The sequence below is a fragment of the Cololabis saira genome, chromosome 6 (assembly GCF_033807715.1).
Source record: "Cololabis saira isolate AMF1-May2022 chromosome 6, fColSai1.1, whole genome shotgun sequence".
NCBI classification, from domain to species: Eukaryota; Metazoa; Chordata; class Actinopteri; order Beloniformes; family Belonidae; genus Cololabis; species Cololabis saira.
In genome coordinates this window covers 4,545,972-4,561,431 of record NC_084592.1, presented here as the reverse complement: position 1 = coordinate 4,561,431, position 15,460 = coordinate 4,545,972, and the positions used below count along the sequence as shown (strand labels likewise).

At 39.1% G+C, this 15,460-nt stretch overlaps 1 protein-coding gene across 1 annotated transcript in view; it reads right to left on the bottom strand.

Moving 5' to 3' along the window:
- The window catches only part of fhip1b (FHF complex subunit HOOK interacting protein 1B), a 38,284-nt gene extending 25,653 nt beyond the window's left edge, over positions 1-12,631 (bottom strand). The window contains exon 1 of the mRNA XM_061723073.1: positions 12,446-12,631. Coding sequence (XP_061579057.1) covers positions 12,446-12,574 — 129 coding nt within the window. The 5' untranslated portion in view covers positions 12,575-12,631. The remainder of the gene's footprint in view (positions 1-12,445) is intronic.
- Between the last annotated feature and the right edge of the window lie 2,829 nt (positions 12,632-15,460).

Here is a 15,460-nt window from a genome sequence, read left to right as displayed (position 1 = left end):
AGTAGTTCAAACATTAAGAATGTTGTGTACACATAAATTCATATAAAAATGTTAAATTAAGTGATTTCAGAGTTTTTTGTCAAGATGAATTGGCACTAGCCTTAAAAAAGGTCATGTGGTGCAACCATGATTCATATTAAAATAAATTTCCTTAACATCTTGACATCTTTTTTTTACAGGTTTTCAGTATTATACAAAAATGTTGTTATTTTAATGGTCGCGTCACATGATATTTCATAAAATGGACATCAGTCAAACTTTGTTTGTATATTATGATGGAAATATAAATACAAATGTGTTACAATCTTACAGACTACAAGACATTTAGGAAATCATGCCAGATAGAAGAAGATTGATTTAAAAACATTTAGAGTGATTTCAAAAAAAGTTTTCAAAACAAGAGTCGTGGTCGGACGGTTGCACCACATGATATTTTGACACAACAACAAAATCCCAAATAACTAGTATTTTTTTTGTAAAATTCAAGTGAGTCCATATGTGGGACAGGTAGGTCATATATATGGTATTTTTTTAATCCATTTAAACCTTTATTGAATTGAAAAGAAATCTGTTTTTCAGAAAATATAGGCGTCACGTCATTGACTCATGTACAGGATATCTGTCAATGTTGCACAATATTTTTTTTGGTAGGGACAGTGTACATCAGGCAATTTTCTTTTAGTAAAAACATAAAATGTAGATGCACCCAGATTGCAGCCATAGGCTGATTTACATCGGTAGTCTTTGGTTTACATATTGTCTTTGGTATCATTTTAAGCATTAAGTATTCATTCAAGCTAAGATGTGAATCTGTCTGACCAACATAGAGGTCACTGCAGCTCTTTAAACTATAAACAACACACATTTTTACACCATTTTCACCTAAATGATATACTATCCTTTAGCCCTGTGTCATCTAGGAACAACAGAGACACAAAATACAAAAACTGGAATACTCACAGGCCCATAAGAATTCAGGAAATGTATAATATTCACAAACTATATCATTGTTACAGGTCATTGTGATCCTTAAACTAGAAGAGCATCATTAGGCTCCTATGGAACTATAACAGCTACATGTGGCGTCAGATGTCACAAACTGGTCTTTATCATGAAAATACAGGACATAAAGGACATAACGATGAGATAAGGAACCAGCTTATTATAAACATAACAATATTGTAAACAAAATTAACATCATTATTAATGGGAATATTTCAAGATCTGATTATGGTTGGGCTATGAAGCTCTGTGTGAACTTAAGATATAGTACAGCGGCATATCCCCCAAAACAAGAAGTATTGTGCACTTTTTGAAAAAAGCATGAAACTTCTACCACTGTTAGATGATACCATGAAGTTTATTTTCAGATGTGGAGGACAGTCAGATCTGACCCCTGAGGCCCGGGAGAGGTCAAATTCAAAATGGCCGCCAAGAATATTGAAAAATGCTTAACTTTGGAACCAAGCGCAGTAGAAGAACAATTAAGGTGTCATTTCCTACTGATTTTTGGGTGCCCAGTCAGCTGGTGATACCTTTGAGACCAATAGAATTCAAGAAAATGCATTTTATTTAAGGTCAAGGTAAAAAAAAAAAAATGTAAAAAAACGCAATAAATATGTATTTGTATCCATGTGCCCCAAAATGTTCTATAACTTTTTACTATCTGTTATTATTAACTATAATGATGTGTGGTGATTTTATTTCTAGCATTAGAACTACCTCCAGGTCCAGGTGGCCCTCTATCAGTAGCTAATCCCATTAGAGTTGTCAGTAGGGTGGATGACACCTGAGTAGCTGAGGCTAACAACTAACGTTACAGTCTGGAGGAGAGACAACTTCTGGCAGGAATATTCTGACATGAATATTCTGACAAACCTCTAACAGGTAAACTGAACATTATCAGTAATGTTGTGAATGTTTAAAATTACGTAGTAATTTGTGAGCTAAGTCAGTTGAATGATTGAACACAGCATAGATTTCAGCTTTCTAATTTAAAGGATATCACCTATCTTGATAGCTACAAGTAATGATTCCTAAAGCCAAACTCTTGCATGCTAGCTATTTAGTGGTTAGCCAATTAGCTCAACAGCCAGTCTCCAACAGCCTTGAAATGTAGTCTGGGTCTTTATAAGTATCATAATTCAAATACAGGATATTGTGAGGGTCAAAGACGTGACGCTTACTTTTTCTGTCCGATGGAACTTTTTACCTAATAATAAACATAAAAATGAATAAAAAATATAACATGTATGTGTAATACGTTCCTTCTACATGTGCCCACTCTTATTTTATTTAAACATGTTGGTTATTGGTCATGTTCTGCCATCTGAAGTGTGAAAACATCATGTGGGGTGACCGTCCGGCCTTGACTTCTGTTTGGACAACTGGTTTTAAATCACATTAAAACAATTTAAAAATAATGCTTGCCCTATTGGGCATACTTTCAAACTTGTTTTAGATTTATTGACAAAGTAAAAGAAAAAAAAGATACAATTGAGGGACTTTTATATTGACAATCATCTCAAAGAGGATGTTGCATCAGCCAGTTACTCCATGAGGGTCCCAGAGAGACCACCTGCAGGTCAGTAGTCTCTCTATCCTTTACAAATAAATCCTCTTTCTAACTGCTGCAGTGTATACGTCACATTTTGATATCATGTGGGGTGACCACCCTAAAACTGTAAATAATTCGTTTTATTTGCAAATCTATATTTTGAAGGTAAATTTGTTAGTGATATGTGGTGAGAAGTAGCTAGCTTAGATCATATACCGTATTGGCCCGAATATAAGATGGTGTTTTTTGCATTGAAAAAAGACTGAAAAAGTGGGCGTCGTCTTACATTCGGGGTCTAGACGTTATACCCATTCACACCGCTAGATGGCGCCAGATATCTTTAAAGCGGATGCTGAATGGTTAAAAAGGAAAAGAGAAGAAAATAAAAGAAGAGATAACAGAAAATGGAGAAACGTAAGGACAATCTGGAGAAAAGCTGGTTGAAGATCGGCCAGTTATGATGCAAACTTCAAGATGATGATTTAAATGAGGAAAAATAACAGGTTTTTTTTCTCGAATATATTGTCATAATCATTTGTTTCAGATGTACTGTAATTATTTTCTGTATAAAAATTGAATTTGGTGTTCAAAAAGACTTTTTTCAAACTTGAGTCTTGAAAAAGAGGGGGTCGTCTTATAATCATATATTATATATTCGGGCCAATACGGTAGCTAACTGTTAGCCTGTTATATTTGATTAAACTTGAAAGCATCATGTGGGGTGACCACCTGTCATGTGGGGTAACCAACAAATGGCAATTCTGTATCAAATTCAAAATTGAATGTCTATCAGTTTTGGTTCAAATATAAATTATTGGTATAGCATGCATAAGTGGATACACCTTGTACACATTTTAAATCAGTTTTATGAATTTTAGAGTAAGTAAGAGGGTGACACTGCCATTATGGATAGAATGTATTTAAAAATGGTTTTCAAAAAATGAAAGGAAAAATGTGTCTATCTTTCTTGAACAGTTAATTTAATTACTGATACTTATTAAAATATAAATTTTGTTATGGAAATCTATTAATTTTGAGATAAATGGTCGCCCCAAATGACAGTTTAAAGGTTTAAAAACACTAAAATACCTTTGTTTGAAGTTTTCACATACATGTATGTGTACACTACATTTCAAATGTTTGGAAAATGGCCAAAAAATATCTTTATTTTAAGTATTTTAAAAATGGGCTACTCAAAGGCCTTATACGTCTTTGACCCGTGAGTTAATACAGTTTTGATTGAGACAGTGGAGACAGGTGTATCTTTTCTCCTGGTATGTAGGATATAGTGCTACACCTCCTGTACCTGCCCATCACTGTCACTGAGGATGATTACTGGTGTGCAAGAACTTGGGATAACCTGTGAGTAGTCTACCCATTAAGTTAAACTTTTAGAATCACAGTATTGAAATGGATTACCATAATGTTGAAAGGTACAGTAAGTAAATATTTTACTGGGGAAGACCATGTGTGAGAAATCTTGTTTCTTTCAGTGCAGTGTTTAGAGGCTATCTACTCCCCCGATGCACCTGAGATTGCGATTGTTTCCAGGGGTGCAATAAATCTTTGGTTTACCTGTAAGTACACTAGGAAAGAAAATTAATTTGACTGATGTTTTTTTATTAATAAGGCTCTGATATTAATATATTAATACATTATACATTCATATAAATCCATTGAGGTATAAATGTGCACATTCTGTAACTAATTCTTATATTAGGATACATTTCTACTATTATACATACTTGAGCAAAGTTGAAATTTTTAACCTTTCAGATTCTCCTCTCTTGCAGTGTCATCTCAACCATGTCAAAGCGTCACAGCTTGGTGGACCCTACAACCCAGCCCTTGGCGTCTTCATCCAAGCAATCCGAGCCCGCCCCCAGCACTAACTGGGACATTTGTGTCCTCTGCCAAGAAGTTACAGATGAACCATTGCAGTGTCCACTCAGAAACACCAAAAAACAATCTGTTGGTAGTGGCTATGTATCCCTGGCAGAAGACCTTGGCCGGTTCCGTACCCTTCAGCACATGCCGATGGATCTCAACCTGGAACGACTTAATGATCAAGATGGTATAAAATCCACTTTAAGGAGACATAAGGCTGGGTGGCACAAGAGTTGTCGACTTAAATTCAACAAAAGAGCTTATGATGTATTAAGTCAGAAATTAACTAGGCCTACAGAGCAACAAGAAAATACCTCTTCTGTACACACGCGATCTGCGCACAGCCATTCACAGACCACAGAGCCTACTTGCTTCTTTTGTGATAAGCCTGCATCAGCTTCTTCGAGTTTACACAATGCATCAACCTACAACATTGATGCAAATGTGCGGAAGTGTGCCCTTGCTCTTGAGGACACTGCTCTGTTGGCCAAGCTTTCAGAAGGTGACATGATCGCTATTGAAGCGAAGTACCATCACTCTTGTCTTTGTTCATTGTACAACAAGGCCAGGCAGGCTGCATCGAAAGGCAATGATGGAGATGAAGATTCTTGTCTGCATGGCATAGCCTTTGCTCAACTAGTGGCATATCTAGAAGAGATGAACAGTGATGAGAGCAGTGCTCCAGTCTTAAAATTGACAGACATTGCAAAGTTGTACAAGACTAGACTGGAACAGCTTGGTCTGACTGTAGATAATCGGATCCACACTACCAGGCTAAAAAATCGACTGCTTTCTGAGATTCCATACCTAAAGGCATATTCGCAAGGAAGAGACACACTGCTGAGTTTTGAGAAGGACATTGGAACAGCTCTCATGACAGCCTGTCAGAATGACGATGATGCCATGCACTTAATGCGAGCAGCACAGGTAGTGCGCAAAGACATATTTGATTCAAATTTCTCCTTTGATGGATCATTCCATGAAAACTGCCAGCAGAAAGCTGTGCCACCATCTCTCTTGGCTCTTGTCAACATGATACTTAATGGTACAAACATCGAACATCAGACCACCACAAAAGCTGCCCTAACAATCTCCCAATTGATGGTCTTCAACAGTAAGAAGCACGCACAGAGGAAGGATTCACCAAGCTCTGCACGGCCAAGGCACAAACGAGAAACCCCTCTCCCAATATATCTGTCCCTCAAGATCCATGCAGTTACAAGAAGTAGAGGGCTAGTTGACTCACTGTTCAATCTGGGACTGTGTGTTTCCTATGACAGGCTGTTGCAAATCACATCAGATATTGCCAATGGTGTCTGTCAGCGATTTAGGATGGAGGATGTTGTGTGCCCACCAAAGTTGCGTGATGGACTGTTCACAACAGGAGCTGTTGACAACATAGACCATAATCCAACTTCTGCAACAGCCAGAGACTCCTTCCATGGGACAGGAATTTCCCTTATGCAGCATGTGTCACACACAAATGGTGGAACTGATCGTGGTGTACTAGTGATATGTCAAGATGGCTCTTCCACAAAGTCAGTGGCTCCTCTGCCATCAGCCTACACAATTGTGCCACCAGCAACCCTCCGGGCAAAGGAATTCACTGTGCCCCGTGTACACGGTCCTGTGAGACCTCCCAAACTCCTGGCTTCTACAACTGCAACAGAAGATGAATATGCATGGCTCAGAAAAGTCAAGACATCTGTTGAAACATCAACCATTGATGGCATGATATCGTGGTCTGCCTACCATGCTGATGCTCACCAAACTGTAATCCCACCTGCAGCAATCAATGCACTGTTGCCTCTGTTTCTTGACAATGCACATTCAGTAGCAATGATTCGCCACTCTATGGACGTCATCAGAAGAGCAGTTAAACATGTGAACCCTGGTCAGATTCCTGTCGTTGCGGTTGACCAACCACTGTTTGCTCTTGCTAAACAAGTGCAATGGACTTGGCCGGACACCCATGGAGAAGATCACTTTGTGGTCATGTTCGGTGGTTTACACATCGAAATGGCCATATTGAAGTTGCTAGGTGATTGGCTTGAAGACAGTGGCTGGACCAATGCCCTGGTCCAGGCTGACATTGCAAGTTCAGGCACTGCCAATTCCTTCATACATGCTAACCATGTCACCAAGACCCGTCATGCACACCAGGTCACGGCTGCAAGCCTCTATACACTCCTGCAACAAGCTTACACTGATGAACGCATATCTGGTAATGACGATGCCATGCCGTCTGACAGTGTATCTTTTGAGGAGTGGTGTATTCAGCGAGCAAAGGCCAGTGTTCACTTTGACTACTGGTACAAGACCTTGTCATTGGAGCTCCTCCTTCTACGGTACATCAGGTCCATTCGAGAAGGCAACTTCCAGCTGTACGTGGAATCCCTTACACAGGTCATGCCCTGGATGTTTGCCCTTGATCATACGCACTACAGCAGGTGGCTGTCCGTGCACATCCGGGACATGATGGCCCTTAAGGACAGACACCCAGATGTCCATGCAGAGTTCATGTCAGGACATTTTGTAGTACACAAAACCACCAACAAATTCTCTGCTATGGCTATCGACCAGTGCCATGAACAGAATAATGCTATGGTGAAAGGTTCTGGAGGAGCAATTGGATTGACTGGGAATCCAGGAGCACTGAGACGCTGGATGGTAGCTGGGCCAGAGATCGCAAGGATCACTAACGAGTTTGAAGAACAGGCAACAAAGCAACAGTGTGAACCTAGTGACTCGAGACACCATGAGCAGCAACCTGCAGTACAAGTCACATTCCTGAAGGAGGTCCAAGCACTCGTAACAGTGCTGGAAGAGATGGGGAATCCCTTTCTAGAACACAGCCAGGATCTTCTAGTCATTGACACAAGAGACATTGTGGATACCCAAATAGCTGACACTGTAAGAGGAATTGCTACCCTTGGTGAGGAGCAGTACACTAAGTTTGTGACTGAAAGGCTGGATAAGTGTACAACACCTATCACACATCCTCTTCCAAAGAACAAGTTGCCACTGTTCAGCAGGCCACCTGTCAAGGTCAAGTCAAAAGAGAAGGCACAACTTGCTGCACTGAAGAGTGACTGTGGTCTTTTTTCAAGGATGTACATCTCGTGTCAAACAAGAGATGGCGACATCAACAATTTCTTTTCCCATGAAAACCAGGCAGCACCCCCAGCTCTGTCAAGTGGAGGAAAACTTCGGCTTGGGGTTAAAGCTGATCTGCTTCGATGTCTGGAGTCAAATCTGCCCGAAAACAAGAGTGTCCCCGTGGCTGATGCAGTTATTTTAGATGGTGCAGCTGTGGTTCAAATGCTGAATCCAAATACATCAAGAACATTCCAAGAGTATGGTGAAACTGTTTTTGCACCATACATCTCTGCTCAACTTGATGTAAGCTCCCGTGTTGACCTTGTTTGGGATGTATACTTATCTGCCAGTCTGAAAGCCTCAACAAGGCAGAAAAGGGGGAAGGGCATGAGGAGAAGAGTGGCATCCCTTAATGCGATGCCCAAGAACTGGAAGGACTTCCTTCGATGCGATGACAACAAAACAGAGTTGTTTTCTTTCCTGACACGAGAAGCCATTCGCCTGCCTGTTGCACAGGGCAAGGAACTGTATGCAACTGATGGAACTGGAGTGCTCTGCTCTCTTACTGACTCATGTGTGGCCTGCCTTGCCCCATGCCTGCAAGAGGAGGCTGACACTCGGCTACTTCTGCATGCGGCAGATGCTGTGCAGAAGGGTTGTAAGAAGGTGACCATACGTACAGTTGATACAGACGTGGTTGTATTGGCAGTGTCTTCTTTCAGCAAAATAGCTCCTGATGAGCTGTGGGTTGCCTTTGGTGTTGGACCGAGCTTCAGGTACATTCCTATTCACCAAATTGTTGCCACAATGACTCCTGCCAAGTGCCTGACTCTCCCCGTCTTTCATGCTTTCACTGGGTGTGACACTGTGTCTGCATTTGCTGGCCGAGGAAAGAAGACAGCCTGGGAGACTTGGAATTCTTTCCCAGAGGTCACTGATGCTCTGCAGGAACTCCTGGCCATGCCAAGTGAGGTCAGTGAAGGATCAAGGTCACTGATCGAACGATTTGTGGTGCTGATGTACGACCGAACCAGTGCATGCATGGAGGTAAACGATGCCAGGAAATATCTTTTCTCCCAGAAGTCCAGGACTTTGGAGAACATCGCTCCAACCCAGGCAGCCCTCAAGGAGCACATCAAGAGGACTTGCTTTCAGGCCAACCTATGGAACCAGTCACTGGTCTTGGATCCAAACATCCCAGACCCATCTGACTGGGGTTGGAGAAAAGAATCCACTGGGTGGCAGCCATTCTGGACAGCTCTCCCTGAAGCATCAAAATCTTGCCATGAGCTGATCCGGTGTAACTGCCGCAAAGGGTGCACTGGACGTTGCACATGTGTCAAAGCTGCACTTGTGTGTACTGATCTCTGTTTTTGTTCGGGAGATTGTGTTAGGGTTTAGTCCTTCATGATTGTTTGTTTGATTGTTATGCAACCTTACAGTAGGTTTTATGTGCTGTATTAATATAAGTTATTATAATAATTCTTGTCATCATAAAAAAATCACTTGTTACTTTCATTATTTGGGAAATAAACCACCTTTCTCCGTCTTTCGCCTCCCTTTGTCTGGATAAATTGACCTTGACATTGATCTAAAGGCATTTTGTTGAATTCTATTGGTCTCAAAAGTATCACCAACTGAATGGGCACCTAGAAATTAGTGGGAAATGACATCTTAAATGTTCTTCTACTGCGCTTGGTTCCGAAGTTAAGCATTTTTCAATATTTTTGGCGGCCATTTTGAATTTGACCTCTCCAGGGCCTCAGGGGTCAGATCTGACTGTCCTCCACATCTGAAAATAAACCTCATGGTATCATCTAACAGTGGTAGAAGTTTCATGCTTTTTTCAAAAAGTGCACAGTTTTTTGGTAATCCGCTGTACTAATAGTGTTAAGAAGGTTAACCAAGTATAGAATCATCACATAATGTCACTCAAACTATGACACAGCTGCCACTCAGGAAGGTTATCATACCAAAATATCATCTACAGACATGGATCTTTTCAAACAATATAAGCAAGTTTGGTCACCTTGAGTGGTGCTGACAAGTGAAATGTTGGGCTCTGGCCCCTGGACTACATATCATGGTTCTTTTACAGGTTATGTTTTCAGTTACGTGTTAATAAATACGGTGTAGTGTTTTTTAGATCATTTGTGTGGCCTCAAGTAAAATGTATTTCAAAATCTATATCAAATATCTACAGAAGAGTATTAGGGCCAGGCGGGGGAAAAATAAAAATAATATTTTAGAGGAGGAAGATTTTTTTTTCATTATGCACTTTGAAAAAAAAGTCGAAATGTCGAGGAAAAAAGTTGAAATATCGAGAAAAAAGTCGAAATGTTGAGATGATATTGATTTGAAACACATATCACACATATGCAGTTGCATAACTTCAGAAACGTACCTTTAACGTTACACTCCAAGGATGTAATTTAGTTAGTTGGTTAGAGACATTTCAACTTTATTCACGAAATTTCGACTTTATTCACGAAATTTCGACTTTATTCATGAAATTGTATTTCAACATTATTCTCGACATTTCGACTTTTTTCCTGGACATTTCGACCTTTCGAGTGCACAATAAAAAAAAAATCTTCCCCTCTCAAATATTTTTTCTCCTGCATGGCCCTAATACTTCCGTAAATATCGTATTAAAATACAAAGATGATTTTTGTTTCTTAGTCCATGCTGCACAGCCTGAGCAAAAGCAGACGCTTCACCTTTCCTAATGAACAAACAGCAAGCACTGATTCATCAGCTTAAAAACAAACTTCTTTAGGGGTTTGAGTAGGTTTGGAATAACATTCTTTGAAAAGATTAAACTAAAAGTCAACGTGCACACAAGAATAATGGAGCAGCCTTGGAATGGCTCTTAAAATGAAACCACAACATCACCTTCCAGCAGTGCATTTAATGGGAATTTAGCTTTGGCCCCCGACCATGAAAACCCCCAGACCTTAAGAGGAATTGGATAAAGCCGATCAAACGTGTTTTCCATGTAAACCTCAATTCAGAATTACTATTTCCATGTAAACCCGAAGGAAAATAGTTTAATTCTGAATTATTTAATTCGGAATAATTAGTTCTGAATTAAAAAACATCATGTAACCGTGGCCAGTGTCCATGTTTCTCTAGTTCAAACACTATTTCTGAAAAAAATGGTTTCACAACGTTTAATCCGGGGTGAGATCTAACTCTGCAAGTCAGCATGAATGAGGATGACTTGCAGATGTGGCTGCAGCTTGAGCAGAAAAAGAGTGCGTTTTAGAAATGTGTGGTAACTAAAAATGAGAGATGGCCTGTCGCCCAGTAAACAACTCTTGTGGGGACAAATTTCATAAACGTGTCTCAACAAAATGCTTTTTATTGCACAAATACACCCTGCCACACTTGTTTTATTTGTGTACTACCATTTCACAGATCAAGACCCAAAAACGGTGGGTTTGGAAATGCACACAGGGTTTCTACTAAATTAATAGTGGAAGCCAAGCTGTTACTGGCACATAACTTTTCTGAAACTAGAAAAGCAGAGAAAATGCAGGTGTATGGTGGTGAGTTCAAAGCTCCCTGTAAAAACCAGCGCTGCCATCGACTTTCACAGGATTCCTCCTTGAGTAATCCATGCAAAAGCTTTATGGTGACAGTTTTAAAGCTTACATCGCTCCCACTGGCCAAACGGCAGCTCCGTTTGACATTATCTCCAAGTAATTTCAACTATCAGGAAGTGGCAAGGCTGTTCAGCACATAAAACTCTCCGTGAGCGATTGGACAACAGCCATTCCTGCTGTTAAAGTATAAACTACTTTCATCAGCTCAGGCAGAGCCAGATGAATGTGTGAACATCTGCACTCAGGACATCTCTCTCTCTATTTGACCCACTCTTTGTACGTGTTGACCGTATAGAAACATAATTCTTGCCATTGTAAGAATGAGATGTACCTGCTGTACTCTACTGCCCTTACTGACTAACAACTTGTGCTTTTTTATTATTTTACCTATTTTCTTATCATTTTATTTCATTTTATTCGTTATTTACTGTTTAATTGTGTCTTGCCGCTTTTAATGTTAATGTAAAGCACTTTGAATTACCTTGTGTTGAATTGTGCTATACAAATAAACTTGCCTTGCCTCAGTGGACGGATAGACAGACAATCATTCATTCAGTGTGTTTACATGGGAAGTTTAATTCCTCTTTAATTCAGAATTAAAATGAAATCCAATTTAAAATGAGTAAAAACTGATGTGCACCTCCCAAAAATTGTTCAAAGTCTCCAAAAACCATCATTTCTGAAAACTCCAGCCAAAGTGGAGATTTGCAAAAACTCTGTCTTCACGTTAGCTTGTAAACAGAGGGAAACGGACATTTAGGCTTCAGAACATCACATTATGAGACAGAAACGTCACCAGCGTCATGAGTGCGACCTGTGTTTACAATTAGTTTGGCCACCGTCAATATTCTCATATTTTACCTGTTTTATATTCTAAAGTCACACTTAAAAGTAACTCCACTTCTCTGTCACTCCAAACGAAACACTCTCGTTCATCTTGGAAGTAACTGGAAGTTACTCGTGTCATTTGTTGATGTTTTTTTTCCAGGATTCTGATTGGCTAGCATGACTTTATCTTCTCGTTACACTGCCCCCTGTAGGTTTGGCTGCTCATAGCACCTTAACAGATATTTATGCAGGTTTGTGTAAATGAAGAGATTTTGAAAACGATCTCGTGTAAATGATGGAATGTGTAAACGTGGCCTAATTCTGAATTATTTGATTTGGAATCATTAATTCTGAATTAAAAACCATCATGTAACCGTGGCCATTGAAAACAAACAAAACACACACAAAAAACAGAAATTGAGGAAAGAAAAAGAAAAATGGAGTAAAGAAAAGGTAAGTGTCTCACTTGTCTCCAGTGGTTCTCAAACACCATGAGGCAGGTCTCCGGGTCGGCCATGCAGGGGCTGGAGGGCGCAGCGCTCCGACCAGCCCGGGTCCCGGGGCCCCGCGGGTTCAGCCTGCTCAGCCAGCTCATGCTGAACCCGGCAGGACACGGGGAAAGGGAGGAACGTCCCAGTACACGTGTAACACACGGCAAGAAGTAAGGAAAAGTTATAAGGGGGGGAAAAAAGGAAAAAGCTGTGGAAAAGAGGAGGATGAAGCAGAAGAAGACTGGCAGATAGGGGAGGAAAAATGCGTATCCAAAGACAGAAAAGGAGGAGAAGACGATGGTCTGAATGAGCTGTCACTTCCAGTCGGGGTGCATGTGAGCGGAGCGCGGAGCTGGTTTAGAAACCTCTAACTTTGTCCTCCCTGCGGAGCCTGTCATCCAGTCGGGAGCCAACACCACTCCATAGCCGGTCAGGGCAGGCCCGCTGTTCTGTGGAGACACGGAAACAAACTATCAGCACTTACACATCTTCATCTTTTACTTTGGCTTACTTTAAAGCTCCTGTTTGTGTGCAAACACATCTGACACTGTGATCTGATAGTGTAAAAGAATACCGGCTGCAGTCAGGGTAGTCAATCACCTTCACATTTAAAAACATAAAATAAATAAATAAATAAATAAAAATATATATAAAAAATAAAAAAAATAAAAAGATAACAATAATGGTTTTATACAAAAATCTGTTTAAACTAACACTGATATACCAGCAACATGTTGTAGTATATGTAGTGTATGTTTTGATGCTCGGCACGACACGCGTGAGAACGCGCAAGACTTTTCGATACGAAATATTTATTGGTCAATTTTAAATCTACCTTATAGGCTGTTATTACTAAATGTTATCATTAAGTGAGAAAAATTAATTCCATGACATTTCCATGAACTTATGTTTCCAAAACTTTTCCAGGCCTTGAAAATTACATTTTCAAATTCCATGACTTTTCCAGGTTTTTTCAAAATGTACGAACCCTGTTAATAAAATGTATTATATGATATATTAAAATATATATATATATATATATATATATACACATATATATATATATATATATATATATATATATATATATGCCTCAGGTTTTTACCAACATGGTATTAACCATTAATATATATGCAGACAAAGTAAAAAAAAAAAAAAAAAAAGGGTAGTCACTGCTCACTGCTCTAGCAGGCCAATAACGTTCATGTTGGGCTATTATTTGTGTTATTGTTATCTTATATGATTTCCCTTCAGGAGTTTGAGAAGGTTTTCTTGAATGGAATTCAATTATTGTTGAAACTTAAGTATAGATGAAATCCTCTTCCTGCACACACATACACTTGGTATGCTGTTACCATGGAAACTTGATAACAGCATAAAAACTACAGCTCATATTCCATTCCAGATCCATTCAGATGTCAAGAACCGATTGAATTCGAATTCTCAAGATTCAGAATCGAATATCACGATTCAATCCGATACTGATTTGGTTTAGTGTTATTAAAAATGTTTTTTGAGCTGTTAACTGAACTACATGACTGTAGTTATGCAACACTGTTGGATAGTTTCACACCACGCGCATGCAGGAATTAAATGACGGGACTGCTGGGATTAAACTTCACCGGGCGAAAATGGAATAATAAAGAAAAAAAAAAGATCTTTAGACATACAGATCGATTTTTAGGAATTGATATGAGAATCGATTTAGGATTGATCCTGAAGGCGAACGCCGACTTTACAGGAGCAGGAAATCACATGAGCAATCTGGCTTTAGATGTCAGTCGCAGATTATTTAATCATAAATCATTCTTATTTTAAGTACAAGTTTCAGATGTTCATTTATCCTTAAAATTTGTTGATTATTGAACTGAAAAGTTATCTTAGTCACTGAAAAAAATGTCTTGATGCTGCGTTATTAATATCTTAAACCCTTTCCTGCTTTCTTGATCCTGCTAATAGAGATAAGTGACTTGTGCTTTTCCATGCAGCACATCTAATCAGATTACTTATGGCTGCTGATGTAATATGATTTCTAAAAGGTTTTCTCCAGTGAGGTCATGAAATGAGCTGCTCTCCACCAGAGTTTCATATTTACTGCTTCTCCACAACGTGCACTTCTATCATCAACTGGGAGGGAAGCGGGTTAGAATTTAAGGGGAAACCTAAACTTCAAATCTTCATTCATGCGTACAACAAAAATATGTTTTTGTGTATCAGTTTGTGGAATTAAACTGTGGAATGGTTTGAATTTGGAGTTAAAAGAATGTACAAACATAAAACAATTTAAGAAGAAATATAAAGAAATGGTTTATTTGAGGTATAAAAGTAAAAACTGTGTTTGTTCTGCTATTTTGTCACGTTGTCTTTGTATGTTTATATACTTGGATATACATATTATATTTATATCATAGTTATATTATATTTATGATAGAGCTTAAATCTTGTATTAAACAGGTTATTTTTGTAAAAATGATATATATTTATACAAATTAGTGTATAGTATAAAGAATAAATACAGACATATAATTTATATTTAGTTGTGGAAAGGGGGTGGGATTAAATAAGTTTATACTTCCTCCCACTCCTTTTCCAACATGTAACTTGAAATATGTGTTTTGATGTTGGTTTTTTCTTTATGTGGTGGAATGCCCACCTGTATTTGTTTTCTTATCTTTTCTTCTTGTTTTTTTTTTACATGTTCGAAATAAACTAAACTATCATGTTGTGCCCACGAAAATAATCACCCTAATTTCAACAATTGGTGATTTACTACAAGGATATGTGGGAAATGAATGAACAAGTATTTGAGTATTTAGATCATTATTATCACTATTATTTATTACTTCTTGACTACGAGCGTTGTGAAACCCAGCTTTGTGATGAATAACCAGCTTTTGAGAATCATTTTTCAAGTCAAAGGTAGCACGGCTGCCTCGGAGACGGAAGGTTGCTGGGGCGAATCCCAGCTGGGGCTTTTTCTGTGAGGAGTT